This window comes from Battus philenor, unplaced genomic scaffold (genome assembly GCF_028537555.1).
Source record: "Battus philenor isolate CCGP_79_NKW_IND1 unplaced genomic scaffold, ilBatPhil1.0.hap1 SCAF_27, whole genome shotgun sequence".
NCBI classification, from domain to species: Eukaryota; Metazoa; Arthropoda; class Insecta; order Lepidoptera; family Papilionidae; genus Battus; species Battus philenor.
This window is the reverse complement of record NW_027181690.1, coordinates 8,476,297-8,503,709: the sequence shown is the minus strand read 5'-3', so window position 1 is coordinate 8,503,709 and position 27,413 is coordinate 8,476,297. Positions and strand designations below refer to the sequence as shown.

Below are 27,413 nucleotides of genomic sequence, written 5' to 3'. Positions count from 1 at the left end.
TAAAAAGTTGCAATGTTAGTATAAGTTTGTGTATATAATGAAATTTATCTTTCCCACGGCCTCGATTTACAGCATGCGGTCAATAATACATCTCACAGTCGAAATGTAAATCAAAACAATTACGCGGTAAGAAAAAAAACTGACCGCGACGCCGCTAGTTTCTTTATGGTTGGACTGTCATAGGAAGTATATTTATTGACTGCCAGTTCGTTTTTACGTAGTAATATGAAATATAATTTATTATCACGCGAATGCCTCTGTGTTTTTAAGTGACATTAACGTAATGAATACAATAAATCAATCTAAGGTTATAAATTCAAACTACATATTATCGCGATCTCCTGACACTGTCTAGACCTAGACGAAACAGGTTATTTAAAAACGATAATTTAACATACATACTGCATTTTCATCCAACAAATGGACAAAAATTTACTTGAGAGATATTGAATATAATTTATCTTTCTGTATTGAATTTTTTCGCCCATAAAAGTTTTATACCTAGTCACTTGCTGTTTATACGCAAAAACATAATAAATAAATTGACTTAACAACGATTTGTTACAAACAATTTACTTTACTCTGATAGATGAAATAACACAGTTATTTCGTAAATTATTTCCTAGTTTATAATTGAATGAACTGATGTTGACTATTGCCGTGGTTATGCAACGTCCCCGATGTCTATTGAATGACCGGCCGCGTTGAGATTCGTTCTTGAGAACGTTCACGCTTCACTTCAAAAGGCGTTTATCCATTTGAACTGCGCAATTGACGGTATATTAATTATTAATATATTTTTAACTCTGGCTTAGATGAAACCGTAGCGACCTAACCGAATACAATTGGTGCTGGTTTTATTCCGGACAAATATATATTTCAAGTAATAGTCTATAGACGCCCGCTGCAAGGCATAGGTTTCTTCCAAAGATCAACGCAATTACCGATCCTGGTCTGCCCGTATTCACCAATCGGTGAGTCGGTAAGATCGAGACCAGGCCGCGAGAGACTTCCCGCCTGGTCCCGATCTTTCGTTTACTATGTATGAATTAATTAAAACATATTCATCTAAAAGGCAACTTTTTAAAAAAAGAACGACTTTATATAAGCCCACAATTATTTCCTCTGTAAATAGTTTTTATATAAATCGTCATATGGACAGTTTTTGTTTCAATCACACTCGTGCTGTTTAAATAGATAAATTCCTGACTTTCTTGTAGGCTCTTCTGTCATCAGGGTTTTATGTTTTTTTAGTCATAGCAGAACCGCGCAATTTGCAATTTTATACTGAATGATACTAAATAATGTAATAATAATCGAAACAGGCCATTAAGTGAATGTTTACTATGATGTCAAGGTCTTTATAAACTTTCGATAACGGCAATACATTATAAATAGTTCTTTATGTATCTTTCAATAACGTATAAAGCTCTAACAACAAATGTCAGCAATCGCTCCCACCTACAAGTGTGAGATATTGTAACTGCATCTGCCTATAAAGGGTACTACTACCGCGGCTCCCATAATGTCTATTGTTCCATAGTTATAGACAATTACGTCATACTTTTTTCTACAATGATTGTAACCTAAGAATCATCACAGATTAGCACAGGCCGAAATCATTAACACGGGTACAGGTGATCTATGATTTCTAATGGATGGATTCAGGCGTTATTTTGCGTAAGTCCATCCTAAGTAACGGATCAATATATAGCTACTTCCGCCAATGCAGTAGTAGTCGTGCAATAAAGTGCACCACCCGCCAGCCCGCTGATAAATGCGCATGCGGCAAACAATGCGAATTACACAAATACCACCGTTGAATCACTCAACACGTGTTTCACCCCTTCACGGGGCATCTTCAGGAGTAATTTTACACCGATTAATGCCACACAGATCTATGATGTTTAGGCCTTTCAGTCATAATATGCTATGGTTTCCTCACGATGTTATTCAGTCACTTGATTTCGGTTGAAGTTGATACTGCTAGCCCGGTGGCTTTTAAAGCTTCGTCGGAACTGAGTTCACGGAACGGAAGGGTCCGTGAACTTAAAAATAACATAGAAGCTAGATGGAGGCATTCCAGTTGTACGATGAAGTTCGCACGTAGTAAACCGATCTACCCGGGTAGAGCTGTATAGTGTTGATGTTGTGTATGCGGCTTGGGACGGCAAAGTGATCCACAAGAGAGCGAAGGATGGATCCGGATACAAACACGGTTCGCGTTTAGGGAACGAGCGGCAGCCCTTTAAGAACAGGTGTTCGTTATCTTGTGAGAAGTTTTATTGCTTTGTGTAACAAGATTCATGATTTTCCATATTTGTCAACAACTTCATTTCATCTGTAATAATCTGTAACATTCGTCTCCCACATACTTGTTGGAAGCGTTTTCTAATTAAATAAAAAAAATGTATATAGTATTATTATTTACACTTCTTACAATTACTTTTAATTTCTTTTGAAAGAAACAGGTAAATATTATAACAGCTTGCCATTGCATGTAGTGCGTCACAAAACACATCCCACTTTACGTTGATCGATCACTAAAACAATAAGGCCGAGTTCACACGTGTTAGCGGTACTGCGCCGCCGTGTACACGTATCGTAATTGAGATCGACTTGTGGGAACAAATCGAGGGAACCCTTACTGGAGTTACAATAAAATGACATGTTTGTCGTATATGGAGATAATTGTTAAAACAATTTCTACTTTCTTTATTAAATATTGTTTAGCTTTCATGTAAGTACATGTACTGCTGGCCACTACGGCCACTATACTTTTTTTTAAATCATTACGATCCTCTCTGGTTATTGCGGAGCATTCGGCACTCCTCGCCGCTCTTAAAGCGGAATTGGTATAAATTCCTCTCGTCATCTCAATACTATCATACGCAACTCATATCGCGCTCACATCGGGCATGATGCACCGCACACTCATCACACTAAGACACCAGTGGCCGCGTGCAAACGAGGGCGGTCTGGGTCGGTCTGCGTCTCTTTCTACAGTCTTACACTACAATACAGTCACAACACTATACACCTACACGAGAATAGATCGGCCAGGGTATCATTTTTCTCCTCCTCCTCTTAAGTAAGAAAAGATTTAACGGTGGTAGTTGTGTAATTCGCATTGTTTGCCGTATGCGCATTTATCAGCGGGCTGGCGGGCGGTGCACTTTATTGCACGACTACTACTGCATTGACGGAAGTAGCTATATATTGGTCCTTTTCTTACTTAGGATGGACTTCTGCGAAGTAACGCCTGATTCCATTAAATATCCTCCTCCTCTTTTTTCCACGAGCTCAATATCGATCTGCTCAAATCCTATTCCGGCTAGCAGCGTATCATCCACCATATAACATATATACGTTGTCATAGTTCGAGTCTTGCGAGGCGTACAGCGCCAGTGTTATTATGTGAGAACTACAAGTGTAGTCTATAGCAGTGTTCTGCATCCGGTGCGCCGTAGGTCGGATGCAAGTGTGCCGCGGTAAAAATTAATAAATTTTCATTACTCATATTTTATATTTGAAACACAGTGGCACGTCACATTCACTCGTCTCGCGAATTTAGCTTTCGATGTGCTGCAAAATTCTAGGAAAGATTTTAGTGTACCGTAGATGAGAAAATGTTGCGGAGCACTGGTCTGTAGATACTACTCTTTATTATAGTAATGAGTTTATTAATAATATGTCACCATTAAGTAAGACTAACACGTATGATTTCTATAATTTTGTCTAAATACAATCGAAACACGGAATGTAAATAAACAAATATTTTAAATTCACGAGTACAATCGCCGATCACTGGACCTTAGCGTACTCGATTGTCTCTTTTCTAATTACACTTAGAAGTCAGTGAAAGTCTTGAATGAACTGACTGTCACGGATCGTCACACATTTGTTTTTACTAGACTGCTTAGTGATGTGCTTCGTCTGTTAAATAAATATTAAGAAAAAATATATGTACAAAAAATATACTCTTATGATCAACATAAGAGGTTTTAACTTTTTAAAAACTTCAACAAGAATCCTTCTTGAGAAGCACATTTCGTTTCTTCTTTATGAAACCCTTTTCTTCCAGGTGTACTTTTACTGATTTTTCAAATTACCCTACATTTTGGAATTATGTGTGATTCCTACCCACTAAAACTCATAGTGCAGCGCTTCAACCTTTTATTAATCCTTCTTAGTAGTGGCAAAAATTAGCCGCCAGTGGTAATCTTTCCAATCTTCAACTCGTCCACATTTGTCCTGGTTGATTTTTGGTAGTTTTCCGTTAGCCTTAAATTTAACCATTTTTTACCAAAACACAGGCTAAACCGCAGTTCAAAAATTTACCTGATTTTTTTATTTATTGTCGGAGTATAAATTATACAACGTAGATCAACATATCGGCGATTTTAGAGTTCGACGAGCCTTTAAAAGCCATAAAGGCAAATAGAACTAAAATAACCGAACACGAATAATATTTATAATAATTATTAGAATTGTATGAGTAAATTATCTAGCATTCGCTATGTACGCACGTCTTACGTGAATTATGAAACAGAAACGTTATACCGAGGAACTAGTGCCGCGAGACGAGGTATCGTGTTGGCACTAAGCAAAATCGATTTCCACGGATAGCGTGCGCGGCGTGATATACTCGCCATGTACAATATCTACATATTTACCACCAGTCTGTTATTTATTATGAATATAATTACGTTCCTCTATTTTTTGTCTTAATTTATTAGCAATTTCAAATATGCCTTCTCGTAGTTCTTTTGACTTTTCTGTGATTTTTTTTTTGGAATTAAGTAATAAGCCCTCTTTCGACATCATTATCATATCCGCCTATAAAAGCCCAAAGCAAGGCATGAGCTTCCTCCGAAGATCGTCACGACGTCTGGTCTTGCACTGCCCGCATCCACCGTGTTCGGTGCACCCAATGGAGGAACCACAAAACCACCACTCGAACCACCTTTCGACCCCAACATGAATTTAGTATTGTAGTAATAAAAACGTAAATTATAATTAACATAAATCTACATTTATGAATAATTCTCATTAATAAATTTTGTGAACTTTAAGCCGACAGCAAAAGTAGATAAAACAATTGTAAAGGCGATGGTGATATCAAATAATCCCGTGTTAAGTAACCCAAATTAAAAAACCGTTAAAAGTGAACTTGCTTTCTTACTTTGTCTTTTCCGTTCCTTCAGACTCTTACAAATCCTAAAATCACTTCATCAATCTTCTACCAGTCGAAAAGTTAACATAATTAGAGTATATAATGTTTTTTAATAATACAAAACGTTGCTTTCGAAACACAAGTATACTGATACAATTATAACCAAGTTACGTTATGAACACAGCCAAAACGGCTATTTTTCACTTCTTAGAAGATTTTTTGATATTTTACGTTAATATTTACAACACTACATTTTAAGAACTCACGTTAATAAAATTACTTATGCGGAATGAAATAACATTATTTAAAGTAGACCAATTATAGATAATACCAAAATAAATATTAAATGTCAATAAAATGTCGGCTGACAAACTTTTCGGACTTGTTTTTCCTATTACTTCGAGAATTCACAGCATAACATTGGACATAATTGAAGACTGAACATATATTTTATTTTACGAAATATTTTTGTTTAACCATTTAAAATGCCTATTTTAACGAAATATTGTAATCAATTGATTATTGCGTTAACAAGTGTATGGTCTTTATGGCCCGTTAAAATCACCATGCATCTTAGGCGGTTATTATTAAGGGTTGTTCAAAATAGATAAATGTAACTGAATCGTGAGAAATATCTACGTGAAAAGGGTAGTCCTAGAACGAACGGACGAAAAACCGGCTCACTCAAGCGTGCATTTTAAAAAAAGGAAATAAAAACTTTAGTGTACTATGTACCACTGCGTAGAATATTTCGTACCGGCATTCATTATCAAGAGAACGAAAGTGAAAACCGATATTATTGGGCATTTATTGACGTTCAAAATTTAAGATGAGACATTTAGTCTACGATAATAATGATTACTTAACATATGTACATGAGAATTAATCTAGTCGTCACTATCAAGTGATAACGTGGCCCGATTATAGACGCAAAAATGTTAGGAATGCGCAATCTGTATCAAACACTAATGAATGAAATACATTTTTATAGCTGTATAACTAACCTGCTATCCTTAAAACGGCACGGTCTGCCGGATCCAGTTGCAGAATGGACAAAGGCTTGTCCTTCGCCCATTCTTTCAAGCTGAAATCGTTCTCGAATTCCATGTTTTTGTCATCCAAAACAAGCAATCTCGCGCGAACTCTCGCACATAATTGAATCGAAACACGTCACAGCACTAGCGTCGAATTATGCACATCGTATTATTTACGTTAGGATCAAACAAAAATGAAAAATAAACAATACGTTACACTCATTGTAAATTAAAAAAAAATCGATAAACGTACAAAACTCACTAAAGATACGATAACTCTTATCGTAGATTGGTAATCTGTGTAGATCCACGGACACTTTTGGCTAACTTATTTAAAATGTATGATTAACTGAGGAGGTTCAATCAAGAAGGACGGAGTGACAACAGGGTTTTAGGTTATTAAATTCACCGCGCATTATACACCAGACCGGCAGGTAGACATGATGCGACTGCCTAGTTTGTGATTACGCCACACTGTCGCTGTTTTCGCTCAGCTGTTTCCGCGCACGCTCTCCCTTGTTATTATACGACTAACTCTGAATGTCTTTAAAAATCAATATGAACACGTAAGTCATGGACATTTTTAATCTGTAGTTTAACCATTACCTCTAAGAATTGTTAGTGCCATCTGTACATGTACTAGGACACCATAGTAAATAAAAGATTCATAATATTATTATAATAGTAGTATACACATAAGAAAATTGAACATCTTACAAGCGTTTTCATGAGTACTTAGTTGAAAGAACCTATAATATTTACTTTGACTATTTCAAATCTTTAATTTTTAACAGCAACTATTAACCAAGGATGCTACATTCAATCTGTAGGTTTAATTTAAAATACACGATTTGATGTTATTACATTGTATTAGATTAAATAAGTATTTTTGTTAGGTACATAAATATATTTTCCCATGCAACTTAAAAATAACATAAAAACTTAATTTTGCTGTTTTTACGTTTTAAATTGTAACACTCGTTTCCATAGCAACTTTTGTCAAACGAAAATGTTTACTTATAGTAAAATTGAATCAGATTTGAAAAACATTGTAACAATTCCTAAACAAGAAACGTTAAAACAAGTTCTAACTCCTCAGGTGTCTGAAAATAATTGTTTTATTCACAGAGGTACACCCGTTTCGTAGCTCATACATACGAAAAATTATTATAATTATTTTCAGCTAAAGAAATGGCACGAAAATCAGAACTTTTGTTACACGAAGTCAAAGAAAGTTGACAATGGACGATGATTATGTACAATTTTCTCCAAAAGTATGTACGACTAATTTTCTATACGTAATGGTTTTGGCCCTTAAGAATGTTGACTCTAACTCTTGTCGATTCCCCAAACGAGTATTGATAAATTTTGCAGATGAGTATTTCACTCCTCATATAGTACAGGAAACAGGAACTAATTCGAAATGTTTAATTCATGATAATAATAATAATAATATAAGCAAGTTTGTCACTTGATCATACATCAAATCATAACTATGAGACTAAAGTTTTCTGTAATCATGACATCATTGGCCATGTCAAGATTATAGAATAGATAATCAAATGTGTATAAAAAACTAGGTTTTTATTACACTCACAATTTTAAAAAGTACATTAAATATTCAAACATCTTTTACTTCATGTGTATTTTCACAATCTCCTTTAGACAAAGTATTTTTAGTATATACAGGTTATGGATGTAAGTGTACTTGAATTGCAGTTAATACATCATACAAGTAAATGAAAGTATATTTATAAAGTACATATTCTATCTGTTAGGTGACTACTTATGGAAACATTCCTAAAAAGAGTTTATCAAAAATCAGTCCAAAAAAGTTAACATTCACTGGCAATTTCACACCATGGCATCAGCAGTTTTGTATATCAGAAGCTGAAAAACGCAATAGCCTTCGTCTTGATATTTTGAATGAAGTTATGAAGAAAACTGAAACTAAAATGCTGCAACAAAAGGATGGAGATACTTTACCAAATGACAATCCTTTATATGAGGACCCTAGAGATTTAATAGGTACAAAACTTTAGTCTTTTCTATTTTTTTCATTACTAACCAGTACTCTTTTGTAGTATACTTTACTTTTAATTTAAACTTAAAGATAATGAATATTGCAGTTAATTAGGTGAGCCATGTACAGAAGTAAAAACATCTGTAGTTCATGTAAACATAGAAAAAGAACTTTTGTAACCTTTTGACAATTTTGCATCATTAAGTTAACTAAAACAAAATTGAGATATTGTAGTTAAATCACCCATGTTGAAATTTTTTTGTAATTAAATAGTGAACTGTACATATGTACCATTTCCTTTTAATTTGTAAGAAAAATGATTAACCTAAATTTTTAATTACATATTTATCTTTATATCATAATACTTTGTGTACTATTCAAAGAAATTGGTCACCTTACTAAAGACAATAATTTCCGGGCCTAAATTTGATAGTCAAAGTAACATTATCCGATTCCAGGAAGTATGTATAGATCTTCTATTTATTACAGAAAGGCCAGCAAAGCCACCAAGAAAACGCAATATACATGGTTCAGTAGCCAATATACATAGAAGCAAAGAAGAGAAACTGTTACTAAAAGAACAGAAGAAGAAACTCAATAAGAAATATGAAAGTCTCATTACTGCGCTGATGGATAAGTGTGAAGAAAACAGTATTGCGGTATGTACAATAGTTATTATTTAGTACAATTTATGCTTTAGTTTCTCAATGTTTCTATAATTGTCTGAGAACAAGAAGTTTTGCTACAAAATAAAATCAAATAATAATATGTATACAAATATAGGAAATATTAAGTCTATATTTCATGTAAAAAATAATTATCAATTTTTATTTTGTAATGTGCTTATAATGACTTTTAAAAAAGTTTTTTCTATATTCTGTTGAGGCCATAGATTCCTGATTGAAACTAAATTTATCTGCGTAAGTGGAGAAGCAGCTTTTTTATCTATTTTTTATAGTAATTTGACATGTAAATTAAATATAATTATATTATAAATACACAACTCTTTTCTATTATCAAAAGCATTTCTGTTTTAGAATAGGGCACCGGAATTTTTTATTTTTCTGTTATAGTCTATTTATTATAGATTCTTATTTGGTATAGGTTTATATTTGATTTTTATTTCAAGATAATATTGGTTTATAAATAAATCTAGGAACAGTGTTAATTATTCTGGGAATACTAATAATAATGTATGATCTAATTGATGTAACACTTATTAGCCTCTAGCCAAACAAAGTGTTAAGTTCTTTTGATTTTACAATATAATAGTGGTATTTTTAATATGATTATTAATGGTAACATTAATTTTACTCTAGTAAAACTGAGTTATCAATTTCAATTAAAATTAAATTGTTTTAGATATCTGAAAAAGATGCTCATATAGCAAAACTAAAAGAAAAATTAAGAACCATCTTGGAATACAACAAGCTTTTCTCCAGTGAAAATGATAGACTGAAATGCGAGCATGCGACGCTTGTGAAATACGCGGAAGATTGTAAAAGAGTCATCAAAGAAGAAAGGGAGAAAAATGCGGAATTAGAGGAGAGGTGTAAGAATTTGTTGGAGAGAGTGAAACAGTTTGAAATACCCGATAGAGGTTGGACATTTACTTATTTATAAAAATATAAGTTTTTTTCATAATGGTGTATTATATTTGAGATAAGATATCTGAAAATTATATTTATAAATAAATCGAAGGGTATTTCACACAAGATCATGGGTTCATATCATGTTATGTTTAATGTAATCACTCTATAAACAACCAGTTATTTTCACCTACTCGAAGTTAATAAATACTCTTTCAATTTTAATCATTTATATTAATCAAATATTTATGTCAAGAGAATAATGCCTGCTTAATTTTATGAAACTCGTGTGATCACAAGTAGCCAATAATCGCCACTAGAGATAAGTATGGCCCCTACTGTGGTGAACAATGACAGTTAATGTAATGGGAAGGCGCTGTATGTTGGCAGCTGCAATATAGTAGTGTATTTTTCAGTTTCAAAAATATCCATAAACCTGTATTACAGTGATCATAATGATTTTATTGTAACGACGATGTATATAATGTTTATTTCTATTATATTTAATGGAATCAGGCGTTATTTTGCTGAAGTCCATCCTGAGTAAGAAAAGGACCAATATTTGGCCACTTCCACACATGCATCTTCAGAAGTTCAAACTCCTGAAGATGCCCCGTGGGGGGGTGAAACACGTGTGGTTTAACGGTGGTAGTTGTGTAATTCGCATTGTTTGCCGCATGCGCATTTATCAACGAGACAAAGTCTTATGTAATTTACACTTTTGACATAAATTATATGGGATCGCCACTGCTCACAAGTTTCCAAACGATGGGCAGTAGCGTCCTTTGCGTACCATAATACCATATTACGACCGCCAACTCAACTGCCAAGCGTGGCGATTATTGTATATCCCTTAATCCCTCCCACAAAAATATTTATTTTTAATAAATATTTTTGTGGGAGGCATATGTCCTGAATTGGACGACTATGGGCTAAACGATGGCTGTAAAATAACTCTTATCTAGCCTCCAATTATTTTTAACAATCAAGAGTTTTTCCAACTATGTCACGTTGACATATGTCTTTTATTTCAGAACAATCTGAGCCCTCGACAGCTATACCGCTGGTAGAAGTCTGTATGAGTTGTAGCAGTAGACAGATCATGTTGAACCAAGCACGGGAGCAGAACGTTAGACTGCAGAAGGATATGCAAGCTCTCAAAGATGTACTTTACAGGTATTATGTTAATCTTTTTTATACAGGATGATTTGTTACAGGTGTTGAACTTGAAAGCGGCGAAAACATAGGTCATTTGCGGTCAATTAATGTGTGGGATTCTTTTTAGGGCCAGTAGATCTTGAGGTAGTAAAGAAAGTCCGTATTTATATTCCAGTGGAATTCCCCTTTTCGAGACGCCGCTGATAATGACGTAATGTTGTTCCTACTTGTATGGTGCACCACACTCAAGAACGTAGCGGTATTTAGAAACAAATAAATGACGTAATGATAATATAGTGTGTCATATGTTCGAATGAATAAAATAAGAATGAGTTACTATTAAGGCTATTGAAATCTAGTTCCTACAATGTTGGTACCGCGCAGTCGATTTTGTCTGAATCTAAATCTAAGTCTGGTTGGCGTGTTGTCTCCTCAATGACATTTATAAAGGTTTTTATGGTGATTATTTTTGATGACCAAAATCAAAGATTGTAAAAATAAAATGCGTTTTCTAAAATCAGATTACTATATATTAAAATTACTTATTCTTTTCCATCTGTTTCACTACTGTCAGAAGCCATTGGCCTGACGCACTCCACAGATTAAATTAAAAACGTCAAATACCCCAGAGTGATCGGAAATGGGTGTAAAAGCTTAAAAATGTTTACTTACAAATAAGCTATACATTCACTTTAAAGCTTTTACACCTACCACCATCATCCTGTGTACTATAATATTATATGACGAGAAGTTTATCTTATAGTTGTGTTACAACTTATCTATAACTATGCGGTGTTAAACAGAACTTAGTATGGTTCTAAAGATCAAAGCGATCAAGCCAATCCTAGAAATGAGTTGAGCTAGAAAGTTTTCTAGCTCAACTCATTTCTAGGATTGGCTTCCAGAGCAGCGTTGGTAATATTATAAAAAATTTGCATACGTAAGGAGAGGTGTTTGGTCGGCATAGGTGAACGCCAATGCATTGCAAGCAATCCAAACAGATATAAGTGTAAACAGCTGTACAACAGTCTTGGATTCGAATATAAAAAACCATAAAATTATTATAAATTTTAAATCAACATGTACAATGCAGTTCACATTATAATTACAGTATGGTATATGAAACTTCAACCAATTTCATCATCATAAGAATAAAAAAAAGCATTTCACAAATCAAAACTAGCAATCTTCACCAACGTAAATATTTATGTTTTAAATATAAGTCAACATTTCCTTACTAATTATATTTTTTTATAACTTACAGACTTAACGTTCAACTATCAAGATATCAGGAGAAAATTCGAAGCAATGTCAAAACTTTGTCCACTGATAATAAAACCGTTGACAAATTTGAATATTTAGATTCGCTTATTGCCACCAGCCTTGGAACTAGACGAGGTAATCTTAAAACCATTTTTAAACATTGCTGCTTTAGTAAATGTCAATGGTATGGATTAACAATCTGTAGTTATATTATTTTTCAGAATCTGCAAATATTGAAGAGTCTACAAAGACAGGAGGTCACGAGGAAATCGGAAGAGTCGTAGATTTATCGGGATTACTAAGTGCACAAGCACTAGGTAACTATTTTAATTTAGATTTTGAATTTCGAAAACAGGCAATACATGTTCATATTTTTACTGATAGCAATCCAAATAAGTATTCATTATAAATAAATTCCACATACTTAATCAAGTTCTGAGATATAAATTTTTGAATATTAAGATTTAAAAGCTTTCCAAAAATTCTGTTACAATGTAAAAATAATTTTTAAATGTTAATAATGTTTGGGAATTAATTTCTCTACCATACATTGGTAGAGAAATTGTTGTGGGATTTTCTTAGATCAGAGCATTTTTGGAACCTGCTTTAATTTGAAAGATGCTATAGGGCTCCGCCATAAGACCTAAACTTATTTACAATCAAATTCATCTCTTATGGCGTACACTATTAGCCATTATAAATAATCCTATATTAATTGTAATATAAATAAACACATAAATAAAAATATTGCCTAAATTAGTTTCCTTATTTGTCGTGATATAAGTTGTAATATAAGAATACTAACTAATATTTTCAGCACCTCTTTTTGACGCCTACCAGGAGAATCTTCAAGAGAAAGACAATCTCATTTTAGATTATGAGAAACAGTTTGAAAGTATGAACAAGAAATCTAAACAGATTATTAGTGAGAACAAATCGTTGTGCGATAAAGTGGAGTCGTTGGAAAATGAGATTGTGCAAGTGAGACAGAGCTACAAGAAGCTCGTAGTGGAGAGAGAGACGGTGGACATCGAAAAATCAACCTTGACTGAAAGGGCGGAACGTGCTGAATCGAAGCTAAAAGAAGTTTATGAATTATATGAAGATAAAAGTATTTTTATTAAATTGTTACCTTTGTATAGAATATTTATATTCTCCTATGTGGGTTTCATATGATGATTCTGGGACTTACTAGGGTTTTTCCCACTTACATAAGGCTGTTCAGAATTTCCTATTTAAAAAGCTTGTCCCATATCACATTATTATAGTAATTTTTTTTGCTGCTTCCATTATAAATTAACAAAATTCGAAAACAGTTATTTTATAATTGCATATAAATAAAATAAACTGTACATATGCGTGTATGTGCGTATTTATTATATAAGTGTATACATTTTTTCTAAGTACGTGGTGTAAATTGTATGGGAAGTTGTATGAGAGTTTTATTCTTGAAATTTACATTTCTTATACCATAATGAAAATTGGAGAAAAATAACCCCATTGGTTGATCCGTCTGACGTTAAGCGCTTAGCATACACATTTGTTGATTAATTTTCATTTATATTGATTTGCAATTTTTAAATCGATTTGTAATTTTTAAATCGAACTGTAATTTTAAATCGATTTGGCAGTGGCGGCAATGATGCGGGACTACGAGACTGTTCATCGCGAATACTTCGCGGTGAAGAACGCGTTGGAAGCTTCCGCCGGGAAGATAACGCAACTGGACGCAATGCGAGCACGCACTGTGCCCGCGGACTTGCACGAACGCAGACTTGATCATTGTAAACGGTATAGTATTCTGGACCATAAGACTGTAAATAATAATATAATATATAATAATAAAAAGTATATGCTGCATTCGAATGGGTTCTAGGGTTTTGAGCGCTCCAGGTAAAACAAAATTTATTACCCTTCATATAAAAAAATATATATTTCGTCGCTTTAGCTCATACATACTCACTGCGATTCATATGCCTCCCCTAGAGATATCTATAGACGGATAAACTATAATCGCCACGCTTAGCAGACGGGTTAGCGATTGCAGTGTGGTATTATGCTGACCATCTTCTGGAAAGTTAAATGTGAACAGTGCTAATCCTTCATAATTAATGTACAATGTGAATAATATAAGATTATATCTTGGGAAGCGAACCCGCGACCTTGAATCGCAAGTCTGTCGTCTCTCTAAAATCTGTAATTTATTTGCACAGGTTATTGGAAGAGCTAAAACATCAGTACTCCATGGAAAATGAACGTAAAGCAGAACAATTGAAGAAGCTGCAAGAAGATTACCGTAGTACAGAAGAGAAGTACAACAAGATATGTCTAGAGCATGAAGCTGTAAAGGAAGAGCTGCGAGCGGCGTTGAAGAATGTCAGGTATAATCATAATAGCAATATAAGATATACAGGATGATTGGTTATCGGTGTACATGATTTAATTGTCACCGAAAAGCTTTAAAGCTTTTACACTTATTATCACTGTAGTTATAAAAGTATACTTTTATTCAATTTTTTTTCTATTGCAATGCGACAGACCACCTATAACTTACCTATGCCTTCTGGCAGCACAAAGTCTGCACGGACACATAGTAAACAATAATAATATTAATATGCAGTAATCCGAATTTTAAAACGCTTTTTCTTACTATATTATTATTACGTCATTTCTGAAAAAAATATTTTTTGGATTGAACATACAATACGTTAATTGACAGCAAATGAGCTATACATTCAACTCTTTCAAAGTTTTTACTCCATTTGGCCTGTAAAATCGTACGAACTGCATTTAAAGTTGAGATTATACGAATTTGCTATGATTATTTATACAGTCACACAAATCTATATGGGCCGTAAATACTACAATCTTTTATCGAAAATCAATACTCGTCTCTCTTGGGTCATGGTATAGACCAGTATTTTGAACAATTTATATGTCCTTAGTCTTTCTAAAATTGTTACACTTTTCTATTTAACAAACATTCTTTTATATTAAAGCGAAAAGGTTAAACTCTTGTCGAGTTCACTTTCGAATCCCCCATTTAACAATAAAATTGCCCCGGGCGTGGGTCCCATGTTGTGAAACACTGGCTTAGACTGTCTCTTGATACGCGGTTCAAGTTATTAAGAGATTATGGTTATAACCAGACTGTACCGTCGAGCTGCGGTTATATTCCGGACACGCGCTCGTTCGGCTGCCGCCAAAGCGACGCGTGTACGTCGCAGTGTACGCACCAAGCGGGCGAACAACGAGCCGCTGCAACACGCCCTACACGCACTCGACAGGATCAAAAATGAAATTAAGGTACTACTGTGTAGTTTGGGACCTTTTGGTTTTGGACTGAGGACCATTCACTGGCGATCCCAGCGATGGGCACCCATCCACAATATTACCTTTTTAAATATCCTGACCTGCCCTAATGAAAGTCTAAAAGGAGCCTCTTCAACATAGAGCCTCTCTCTCCCGGACGTCTTACGACTGAAATGATGATGATAATGTTTTTATCATCGTGGTACATTTTTTAAAAGAATGTTCTTTGATCATCATATGTTATGTAATATACTTTATCAGTAATAGTTCTTCATTGCCGCTGAACTGTTTTTATTTACTTTTTATATTCTTTGTGACTTTTTTTCTCTATCGGTGTTTTATTAAATATCGCATTATTGAAATGAATTATATGTCAAGTTTAAATATAACCTCAGTCCCTCAAAAAATCACGCTTTTATATATGTTGCACCTATAGATTAGGGAAAAGAGGAGTATTTCTGTCATCTACTCACCTTTTTCCAAGATTACCCTCCATTCCCAACAATGACTTCCATCTATGATAATGAATAGAGTAAGAGTTAATAAAAATAAGATAAATATGAACCCAACGAAATATAGCAATAAAGTAAATAAATATAAATTTATAATCCAGGAAAGAAGCCGATGAAAGTGAGGAGATGTATGTATGTATGGAAAAGAATGGGTAGGAATGAATGATAATGTGAAGTAAAGAAAGAATGAATGATGATTGAATTCGTACAACCTTATTAATGAATTAATATCTACATTAATAAGGCTGTAAGAAGAAAACAAAAGATTACGCGATAAAAAACAATTTAAAAAGGATCCGCGGTTACATAGGTCAGGGGAGTACGATAGACCCCAAAAAACGGGGCCATCTTCCAAGAATACATATGCTTTTAACAACAGCATACACATTTTCAACTATCGTTTCCAAGAATATTCTCACTTCTCATGATATATGTATATGATTGCTCTAACCCATAAAACAAATGTTGTAAAACAAAGGTTGTCAAATCACGAGCGTACACGTCGTTAGAGGAACTAGAGCGTCGTATAGTGGAACAGGAGAAGAGGGCTGCGAATGCGCAGGCAGAGTACAGACGTGAGCTAGAGAGAGCGTCCCTCGCTTTAGAACACAAGGAGGGCATCATCAGAAGCCTCATTGACAAGGTGGCTGACGTGGAGGAAGTACGGTGAGTCTATTGGATCTTATAAAGCCTACAACATTATTTCATGGGTCAGATTATTTTTGTTACAAAATGAGTGAACCTTGGTAGACGTGGTGTGGGTAGGCTTTTACTAGTTGGACCAACGACATAAATGAGGATTTTTTGGGAAAGTTTATGTCTTGCAGCGGACGTCAATTGGCTGACATGATGATGATGATGATAATAATGAACCTGAAACAAATACGAGCCAAGCTAATTCGATGCTGCCTTTTCAATTAATAAAGAAAACTTACTAAAATGACTCTTGACTTCCTCGTAGAAGTAATTATTAATAAACATATTAAAGCATGTAGAAGAAACGTGGTTCAGAGAGAGAGAGAAAGAGATACAGCTGCATTGTCATACTCTTGTGCTTTAACTTTATTACATGATATAGTGTTTAATACCCCTTAATGTAATTGAAAAATGTATAACTAATAAAGATCATGAACATGTTACATAAGATTTTAATTAAGTTTTAAAGTATGTTTAATACTACGTTATCCAAGTTATCATAATCAATCTTGTAATAAATATAAATAAAATCATGTCAGCCGATAGACGTTTGTCTGTTATAGACTTCATCCAAAGATCGACACGTTGGCCGGTTTTGCGCTGTTCACGTCCACGGACTCCCCGCGACCTTGTCTATGTCATTAGTCCATCTAGTGTGGGGTCTACCCGCCAAATCTACCGGCACCTGCCTTCAGTCAATATCTATGCGCTATTAATCTCCGTTCACACAGATTAAGTCAAACAAACACGCACCGTCTCCAAGGCATCGTGTCCGATTCTTCTCAAAACTCAACTTCTACCAAAACGAAGGATAAGAAGCAAAAAGAAGCAAAATCGACCGTCAAGCTAGTTCAAAGCTCCAGTTACTATCAAGAGAAAGAACGAAGAGGGAAAGGAAATAAATGAAATATGCTAATAGGTAAATAGGATGTTAATTTTTTAAACTTCTATTGCGTTCGTCCACAGGATATATGATATTTAAAGGATATTGAGTAGTGTTCATGATATGACATTAATGCGAATATTATCAATTTATTTAACAATTTCATAAGACATTGAAATCAAAAGGCCTTATCCGATAAGAGTGTTGATAATATGCTCATTTCCATAGCGTCCTAAGTCTTATACTTTTTAAAAACAGTAGCAAAATTTTAAATTGTTTATTGTAGGGTAGGCGCATATTTTGTAAACACCTCATTGTTAAAAAGTAGTGTAGTAAGTGAGGGTAGACCAATAAAAGTCCGTTGTTACGCTTTTAGTCAAATATAAAAAGATATTCTACAAAATTGTTGCTTTGGAAGTGTGTTATAATTAAAATTGTTCTAGTGATGTCGTCAAAACTGAAAAAACACTTTTTAAGTTAATTCTCTGACATGTACAAGGAAATGATTATTAATATTTTCAGTATCTTTAATGTTTGTTTGTATAACCTCGTTGAAACGAATCTCATCTATCTTTATATTAGGGGGAACCGGAAAATAATGCTGCTTTCTTAACTTAAATTCACACGACTACATTTTCAACAAGTTTTTATTTCTATTCAACAATATATTGACTTTCGTTATCAACAACCTTTTGCCATCTAGTATACAAATTTTCAATCCCAGAGCGGTAAAAAACCTATGGCTTTTCTATAAAATATGTCGTCAGAAACGACATTACTTTCCAGTCCCTATTAACGCTAAAACCAACTGCTTATATTAAATTTTTTTTTTATGAATTGATCAGACTCACAAGCCAAATTGATTCAAACCATTTTGAAAATTATTAAGGTCCTAAAACAGATAATAAAACAAAGCGCTATCTGAGGATAGAATTACGAGAGAGCTTATGAAAGTAGATGTACGATAAGTCTTGAAACGTCTTCAGAAATTGTTTGTTGTGTTGTTGTGGCCGGTGATAGCTTATATATCTCAGATGTGGTCGCTTGTGATGGGCGTTATAAGAAGTCTCGACGTCATCCAGAGAGCAATGGACAGACCTATGTTCGGGATTTCGATGCGAAATCGAATCAGAAATGAGGCGACGAGCAAAAAAACTAAGGTCACCTACATAGGTTGAGTACAGTATAGAGCAGTGGCAGCAGGCGGGGCGCATTTCTTGTGCAACCGATGGCTGTTAGAGTCGAAAGGTTGTCAAATGGTGATCACGAGGTGTTAGACGCCGCGGAAGGAAGGCATCACACATGGTAGACCGACGACATAATCAAGGATGGGAAGTCTCTCCAGCGCTAGACCGGTCATCGTGACGGTCTTTTGTTATGACTTATGTCTATTGGCTAAGGTGAAGATATTGTCTATTGATTGTCTTCTCATTCTTAAGAACTTTTTATATTAAAATTTAATTTGTATGTTGTATACATATTTAACTTATACCTTTGAATTATTTTCCGTTCATTGCATCAATAGCTTGCTTTAACTTATATTATTTCTAAATTGCTGTAATGATATTTAAATTTTCTATTCAGTCGTTAGTTTATTTACTAGTTTGGCTAATGTGATTTATACTTATAGAAACATAATTAAGTAAGCGAATATAATGTATACATTACCGATTGTCTCTTTCCAAAGGTCGATGTGCAATATTTATCGCCAAGTATTGTACATAAATTATATTAGAAAGTAGTTACGACGGTTCTTCAGCAAATAAATAAATATTAACTATTCAACATCTTTAAAATCGATTTCTATTAAACTTGTGACGCGCGTATCGTACTTGCAAAAGTGTATTGTAAAAATTTTATATTTTATTCAGTATCTTAGGTAACTTTAGCTCAAGCTAGAAATCGGTCTATCGCTTGTGTGTAAAAAAAATGTACATTCGGTTTAATAAAGCTATAAAATACGTAAAGATCAATAAAACATTGTTACTGGATCACTATGGAAATGTGTTACAATTTGATTTGTTTCCTTATAAAAAATTTTAAAGTTTTAATAGCAGATTTTACGATTATTTTTTATCATTTATCTTTATCAGTGATGCCGTGATAAAAATAAATTAAATTGTTTTCTTTTTCCTTAAGTACGGACACGTGATTCGGGCTTAATTAAAATTAATACTTTTGTTCTATGATTTAATCTCTGATATGAAATTTGTGAGATATGTTTTGTATCTACGGAAACCTCTTTAGGCGATGCTGTATGGCAACACTGCTTTTTTATCGTCGAAACAGATAATGTTTGTTATTAAACCTTGTTATTGGCCAGCAAGTAATTTTATTAGTAGGTTAACAAGGAGAAAGGGAATTAGGCAACATTTGTTGATACTTCCAGTAAAAAGATTTTTACATGGTACAAACATTTATCGTCACATGTGAATGTGTTAATCACTTTCAATATCTATATATACATGGCTATCGACGAGGGACAAGTTCTAAAGATTTTCATTTTCATTTTCCTTTTTCACAACCTGGACTACGGATCGTAAAGAATAGCGTAAAACTTGCTGGTGAAGATGAAGAAACCGCCTTGTTAATCTTTAGAAGTACAGCAGTGGACGTCATACGGCTATGTAGATGATATTTACGACGAAATTTATTTATGATGTCATCTTCATCTTCGCCCTTTCAGGCTACAGAAGTCCATTGCAAGGAATAGTAGAACTCCCCAGATATATATTTGGGGAGATATGTCAGAATCGCCCAATACCATTGGCAAGCGGATTGACAATCGTGGTTCTGCTATACGAGTATATAAGTGTAAATTATGAAAGATTGAAAAGGAATCAAACCCGCGATCGTATCGCAAACCTTAGTGTTCTATCACTGGACTACCATTGCTCGCCACTGCAGCAAAGTGTATAAGTAAAGAATGTATTTTATAATAGTACAATATTTTCTCTAAATTATTTTCTTAATAATTTAGAGTTTTCTTCCTTGCATCACATTTGACCGTCATGGGCCCTTTTGTCAATATTTCGTTTACTTCCGTCCTTTACTCCAAGATAAGTTTCGTCTATTTACACTTTTTTGTACTTTGATTCGATTGGTTCAATTTTTTTAAAGGTTTTTCGGATTTAGTATGTAAACAAAATTATCTCCATAACATGGTAATTGCTTCCTTACCAAACACCCCATGCTAGGTACAGTCTATCTCGTAGAGTGAGTTAGATATGTAATATTTTTGACTGGTATGCTGTGTTTGACGATACTAAACGAAGATTAGATAACGATGAAGATCTAAGTACAAATAATTGTAACAAATGAAGGCTTGAGAAAAAAATTATAAAACTCAACTTCTACGATACTTCATGATTTTCATTAGACTTTCGACGAAAGAACGTTGAAACAATTTTATGTAAGACTTGTTCAGATGTTGTTTTTATAAGGTAATTCTTTCCTTATAAGGGAGATAAATGTGATATGGTTGTCATGTATGTTTATGAGCTATCGTTTTAAATCACAAGCATAGAGTAGGATTATAACGATCATGTAAAAGAAAGTTATTTCATTATGATATGATATCTTCGCAATCCACACGCGAAATATTTCGTATTTCATTAATATTTGTATGTAGGAGAGTTTATGAAGTCACTGTAACAATGAAATTATTATTTATTTTCAGTACAAAACTTTTTAACAATTTTTAATTTTAGGTTGAAGTTTTATCCATGTCATGTGTCAACTCCCATTGTAACATTGTAACCATAATGATAATATTAAAAAATCTTAATGTAGGAAAGACACCAATCTGCAAAATCCTTGAGCCGCTTCCGACTTAGATTCCGACAAAATAGTTTGTTAGGTGCCAACATCGTACGGACTGAACTATATTAGCCTCTATAGTAATTCTCTCTTCTTCTACTTCTATTCTTGGCTAATTCCATCAACACATTAAGCAGAAAACTTATGGTTACCTGTCTAAACGATAGTCAAATTATAAGCAAGGTTATGTTTTAATCAATTATGTATTTATTGTAAGTCGAAAAAATATTATTGTTGTAACATTCTATAGTTTTAAAGATTGTAGAGTTATTTAGAAATATAAATAAATGTTTAAAAATCTTCTCTTTATTTTGTATACCCTTAATTTTTCTTTCTCTTCACATACTTTTTTCTGTGGGACTAGATTCTGTTCTAAAGCTAAAAAAAAAGCATGGGGGTCTTGTACCAACTATGGTTTCATACAGTTAATTAATTTTATAAATACATAAGAGTTATATTATAATCTATTTATCAGACAGATTAATACCAAAAGTTATTGGCCAATCAAATTTTAAAACGCAAAAAATAAATAGATAAATATGTCAGAGTGATCGCCTTGTTTATTATTTTTAAATTGATTTTGTGACTCATAAATACTGCTAGATACAACTGTTAGAAGACAATATAAATTATTAGCGCGTGAACTGTCAAACGCGCGAAGTTCAAAGCGAACTGTCAAAATCGCATTGTTAAAAGTCGTTACATTTTTTGAAAATTTAAAAATTTCTAACTAAACGAGGATAACTAAAACCAATCAACGCTGAAGCTGTATGAACGGATGCAGCTCTGTGAGAAAATGGAGTCCTCTATCCTGATACTCTCCTCGAACATCAGGTTATAGTTACCAGATGGGCCGTGGATAAGTAGAAAGAAAAAAATCAGGCAAGTTTTTCTTAAGTTACGGCGTAACCAAGAGAAATAGGAATTATTTTTATATTCATGTACAGAGAGAAGTAATAATATTTATTTAAAGATTGTCGAACGCCAAATGGACTCTGTATTAATGGTTTTTGACGTAGTAGAGATCGCTTGGCCTAAAGCTTTATAGTAATTAAACTGTTGGGCAACCATTGGAGTTTAGCAGTTCGAGCGAACATAAATTCTTCTCCATTTTACTAATTAAAGACTATCTTTTCGGACGCCTTATAGCATGGATGCACAGACCGCGGCCGGCCGGTTGAATACTGGTGGCCCGCCGACAGCAAAAATAATACTCTCGTACATTCGCAAAATATTGAATTCTATTCCAGAATAAAACCAAAAAAAAATAATTATCTATACTTCTGGCGGCCGGCCCGCCATCAGTTCATGATTTGCCATAGTGGCCCCTAGTCTTATTAAGTCTGTGCAACCATGCCTTATAGAGTCACTTAACGCAAGAACCCCCGAGAGGGAACCTTGTCTTAGGCTGTCACTCAACAGAAATAAAATAGTATCGTGTTCTCTTTCTATTATAACAGTTCTCGATGACGATGAATTATTTTTATTTAACTGAATCTGAAACCTCGTCGTTAGCTTAACTTAGAATCAGATTGATACCTCCGTAGTAAATATTTAAGTAGGTCAATTTAGATCTTCTTGACCGGGCCGACTGACCCCGAGGCATTTGGATCACAAACACGTGTTCAGCTTTTCGATTTGAGGTTGCTCGTCAATATCTCGATCTGTTCTAAAGTAATTTAAACTAAATTCCCAGATGTTCTTTATCAGACTAAATTTATATTGATTTATAGTACCACCATTATTAAGGAGGTCACTACGCGTACGAAATCGTTGTCAATACGTTTACCACCGCTATAGAGATTAACAGAACGCTTGTTTTTGCAAATATCCGTGTGTAGGTTTGGAATCTTTTATGAAAAGATTAGCTATGTAATCTGAGGCTGACGGTTAAATCCTGTGAATTTTAAGAGGCTGCAGATTGTGAAAACAAAGTGTCCATGTGTGAGGTCCACTGTAAGAAGGAATATGCAGCGGATAAAATAAATGAAGTTGTGTACGAGTAATTGTAACCACACTGGACTTGCAAGCGCAGCATATCAGGTCCACTGGATGCTAGCCGGTTCCAACCACTCCTATTGCAAATCTATGAGGCTCATCTGCAGCTGTGGAGAGTGGAGTGAAGAGTCTCAAAAGTTTATATTCATTATATTTCAGTTAACGAAGTTTTTTTTATAACGCTGCGCAACATACACATGTCTGTAACAAGATAATACAATATCTTGATTGTAGATTTGGGTTCTTAATATCTCGGGTTAAGCCTCGTCCGGCCAAACTAACCTAAATTAGATTTCATAAATAATCAAAAGAAACAAAACCGAATAAAACCAAATTTAAACTTCAATGTCTATAATATAGTATGTAGTAAATTTTGGTAAATTATAATACATCTAAAATAAGAAGTAAACATGAAAGAGGATTTTGAGCTTACGTTTATATTTTTTAATAATAATTAATAATATAAAGAAAAATTAAAAAGCATGTGTGCAGGCCTAACTTTATCTAATAAATATCTAATTGCCAGGTTTTAAAAATACTTAATACAATATAATATGATTTGTCTCATTTTAAGCAACTTAGCAGAAGTTTTATAAGAATCAATAAAAATTGAGTTTCCTAATTTTCGGAACCAAGACAAATTTTTGAAACCGCATCACTCTCTTATTATCAAATATATATATATACTCGATTAGCGGGTGGAAGGGAGTTACCGTCCGAGCAAATATCTGACGATCGTTCGATAAAATAAACTCATTTAGCGGGTGGAAGTAATTTATCATCAGCAAAGATTGGTGAGGAAGATGAAAGCCAAGATTGATCGAGATTGTGTATTGTACATTTCGGAGACATCGCTGTTACGTTAGACTTGTGTAAATTGCAAATATTCTTTGTACGTATGTACAATACATATTTGCAATTTACACAAGTCTAACGTAACAGCGATGTCTCCGAAAGCGCAAGAATGATTTGACACAAAAGTATTGTGGCTGTATTGGAGAGTAATACACAGCGTGGACGCTACAAATATGTTAAAAAAAATAAAACCTACAATAAATACGAAAATATAATCAGATAAATATCTGCTTTAAGAGCGCCCGAAAATAGTTAATCGGCTTTCTCGGAATAACGATAGCATAAGGACTATTAGCATTACGATATTAAAATCGCACCCGTACGACAAAGATAATAGAATTCAAAGGCCACCGCCATGTGGGCGAATTAAGATACACAATCAACCGAATAGCACACAACGAGCTGTGCATTTGCATGTTCCAAATGTAAACAAATAACAATAATAAAGACAATAAACTTCTTATTCCCAATCCAATCTAGTTTTACTTGCCTCGGCAGTATGCATACTAAAATTGGAACGATAGAGAGAAGATGCGCGGTATGATGTTACGTAAAATCATGAGTAGTTCCAAATTTTTCCTTACGTAATATATCTGGTTAAGTAGTCTACTATCCTTTTCGAACATAAGAACATGAAAAAACATGAGAGTGACAAATGATGAAAAGATAGGGGAAGACGGGAGGAAGCCGGCTGCGTCTGACAAACGGGCCTGCAATTATTAAAAATGTAAATACTATAATTACTGTAAAGGTAGTAAAAGGCTATAAATTATAAAAATGGAAAATGATAGAAAAAAGGTTGATACGTTTCTCTGACGACTGAGTAGATATCAATTAATCAATTCAATACGTCAGACGTCTAACGGACATTTTTTTCTAATTTATTAGCTTTCGGATTTCGGATCCGCCCTGAGTACGCAGCTAAGGCTCACAGCGCTCGACATCTATTGATTATAGCCTAGTGTTCCAGATGATAACTGACGATACTGCCTTAATTCTTAAGACTCAATTCTAGTAATAGCAAATCAATAAACGCTTCTCAAAAACACCCACGTAGACAGCAGTATTGACGCAGGCAACCTATTATATACCTTTTCTGTACGCATTATAAACAACAAAGTGAAACGCTTCGTGGACATGCAAGGAATATCTGTCAAAAGCATGATAACACAGCGTGAGTCTCGACGTCATTGTATTAAAAACATTGTTAATCGATTGTTTTTACATTATTTCGTAATTTTTTTATATGGCTGATAAAATAATGAGCGTTTATTAATGTTAAATCTTTGTTCAATTTATGAAACTAGAAAATAGTAAACGCTACTTTACGAAATTTAATATTATAATATTTTGGTTGCCCGAAATAAAGGTCATCGTTTAGCTTGCTTGTTAGTACCGATGGAAATTTAAGATGGATTTTTGTACTTTATTGTAATTTAAATTTGTTTTGAATAATGAGAGAGTCAGATGTTTTTTTAATAAATAATTCCTTTAATCTGGGTTTGTATTTCTCGACATTAATTAGAGATCTATAATAATAAACAACGAAAATGTTACTGCTTCGAGATCAGTATTTTTCAACCTTTTGTATGTCATGCCCCAAACTAGCCTTTATAATTCTTACGCCCCCCTTTGTAACGTGTATATTTTTTATGTTAAAGCGAAAGGGTTAAGTTCTTGTTGAGCCTATTTTTGAATTGCCTCCTTTAATCAAATTGCCCACCAGTGGGGTATGGGCCACACATTGGAAACACTGTTTTAGGTGTTTCATTATTAGTTGTTCAGACAGATTCTCGCCCAATTTGCTTCTACGTGAAAAAAAGACATTTTTCTGAGTACCGAGCAAAAAGCTTTTTCAGGTTATTTATTTTGAAAGACTTTGAAAATGTAATGTAATGATATCCTTAGCTTGAATAAAATTTAATTAATAAAATCGTTCAAAAATTATAACAATACTACCGAACTCGAAAAACGTTGTCTAGGTTTTCATAAATTAATCAAAAAGTTATTTTTAATGACATTGTTCTTAATAAAAAAACCGTTTTCCAAACATTTTTTGATCTATTTTCTTGCGTTAAAATAATGTTTTCATTTCAATCAAAGTCGAAACAAAAACTTTATTTACTCTCCATAAGAACTCTTAACAAATTAAAGAAAACTTGTAAAAAAGATAAATGAAATCGATTTGAAATTATAGCGTGAAGAATAAAAATAATAATTAATTTATTATTAGATATAGATATGTGCCTAAAGCGTATTAATAAAATACTATGTTATTAAATATTTTGTTTTGATACGAATTAATAACAAATTACATTCAGAAAGATTTCAAATAATAGATAATTTCGGTTACTAGTTCATTGAGCTTGTGTATTAAAATTTAAGAAGATACAAGCGCAACGAACGGCAGACTAATTAACATAAATACCAGCACAGTATGTAAAGCGTGTTCTAAATTGTCATAAATAACAAATATCTGATTTACAAGTTACTAGCTATTGACAATGGAGAATGCATACAATGGCACAGTTTAGGTACTATGATAAACAAATGCGATTTTCGTTACCGACTGAAAATTTATTTTTTATTTAATTTCTATACATTTCAAGAAAAGGACCAATGTTTAGCCACTTCCGCACATGCAGTGGTAGTCATGCAATAAAATGCACCGCCCGCCAGCCCGCTGATAAATGCGTATGCGGCAAACAATGCGAATCACACAACCGCCACCGCCAAATCACTCAACACGTGTTTCACCCTTCCACGGGGCATCTTCAGGAGTTATGTTACACCGATTAGTGCCAAACATAGAGTCTAAACTATTTCAGATGCTAATGTCTGACGACATCTTAAAAATTTTCAGGAAATACTAAGATTACCGCTGGTATAACACAGCCGTCTTTAATACAGTAACTTGTTTTATCAAATACTTTTAATCTGCCAAATAATTAATAGCAATACATCTGCCATGCCAGAAGCTGCACGCCTATCGCACAACTGCTAACCTGCGGGACACAACCGAAAACACGTATCCTTTTGAACAACCGTCTTGTTTAACATGCAACATTCTTTAACACGTTCTATGTCGAAAAAAA

At 33.8% G+C, this 27,413-nt stretch overlaps 1 protein-coding gene and 1 pseudogene across 1 annotated transcript; both read left to right on the top strand.

Moving 5' to 3' along the window:
- The first annotated feature begins 7,373 nt into the window (after window positions 1-7,373).
- Window positions 7,374-17,718, top strand: Cep89 (Centrosomal protein 89kDa). The gene is made up of 13 exons (XM_068769028.1): window positions 7,374-7,484; window positions 7,989-8,238; window positions 8,723-8,892; window positions 9,596-9,833; window positions 10,857-10,998; window positions 12,245-12,378; window positions 12,465-12,560; window positions 13,061-13,354; window positions 13,875-14,034; window positions 14,457-14,624; window positions 15,393-15,549; window positions 16,546-16,733; window positions 17,495-17,718. The coding sequence occupies exons 1-13, from the start codon at window positions 7,452-7,454 to the stop codon at window positions 17,667-17,669; spliced, it is 2,205 nt and encodes a 734-aa protein (XP_068625129.1). The 5' UTR covers window positions 7,374-7,451; the 3' UTR covers window positions 17,670-17,718.
- Window positions 17,719-24,800: 7,082 nt separating this feature from the next.
- On the top strand, window positions 24,801-24,896 carry LOC137925785 (U6 spliceosomal RNA; annotated as a pseudogene).
- The last annotated feature ends 2,517 nt before the right edge of the window (window positions 24,897-27,413 follow it).

Excerpts from the sequence above, each read along its gene's own strand:
- Cep89 (XM_068769028.1), top strand. The coding sequence starts at position 7,452 with ATGGACGATGATTATGTACAATTTTCTCCAAAA. Across the intron at positions 8,239-8,722 it reads GGACCCTAGAGATTTAATAG|AAAGGCCAGCAAAGCCACCA; the intron begins GTACAAAACTTT and ends TATTTATTACAG. Across the intron at positions 14,625-15,392 it reads GCGGCGTTGAAGAATGTCAG|ACTGTACCGTCGAGCTGCGG; the intron begins GTATAATCATAA and ends GGTTATAACCAG.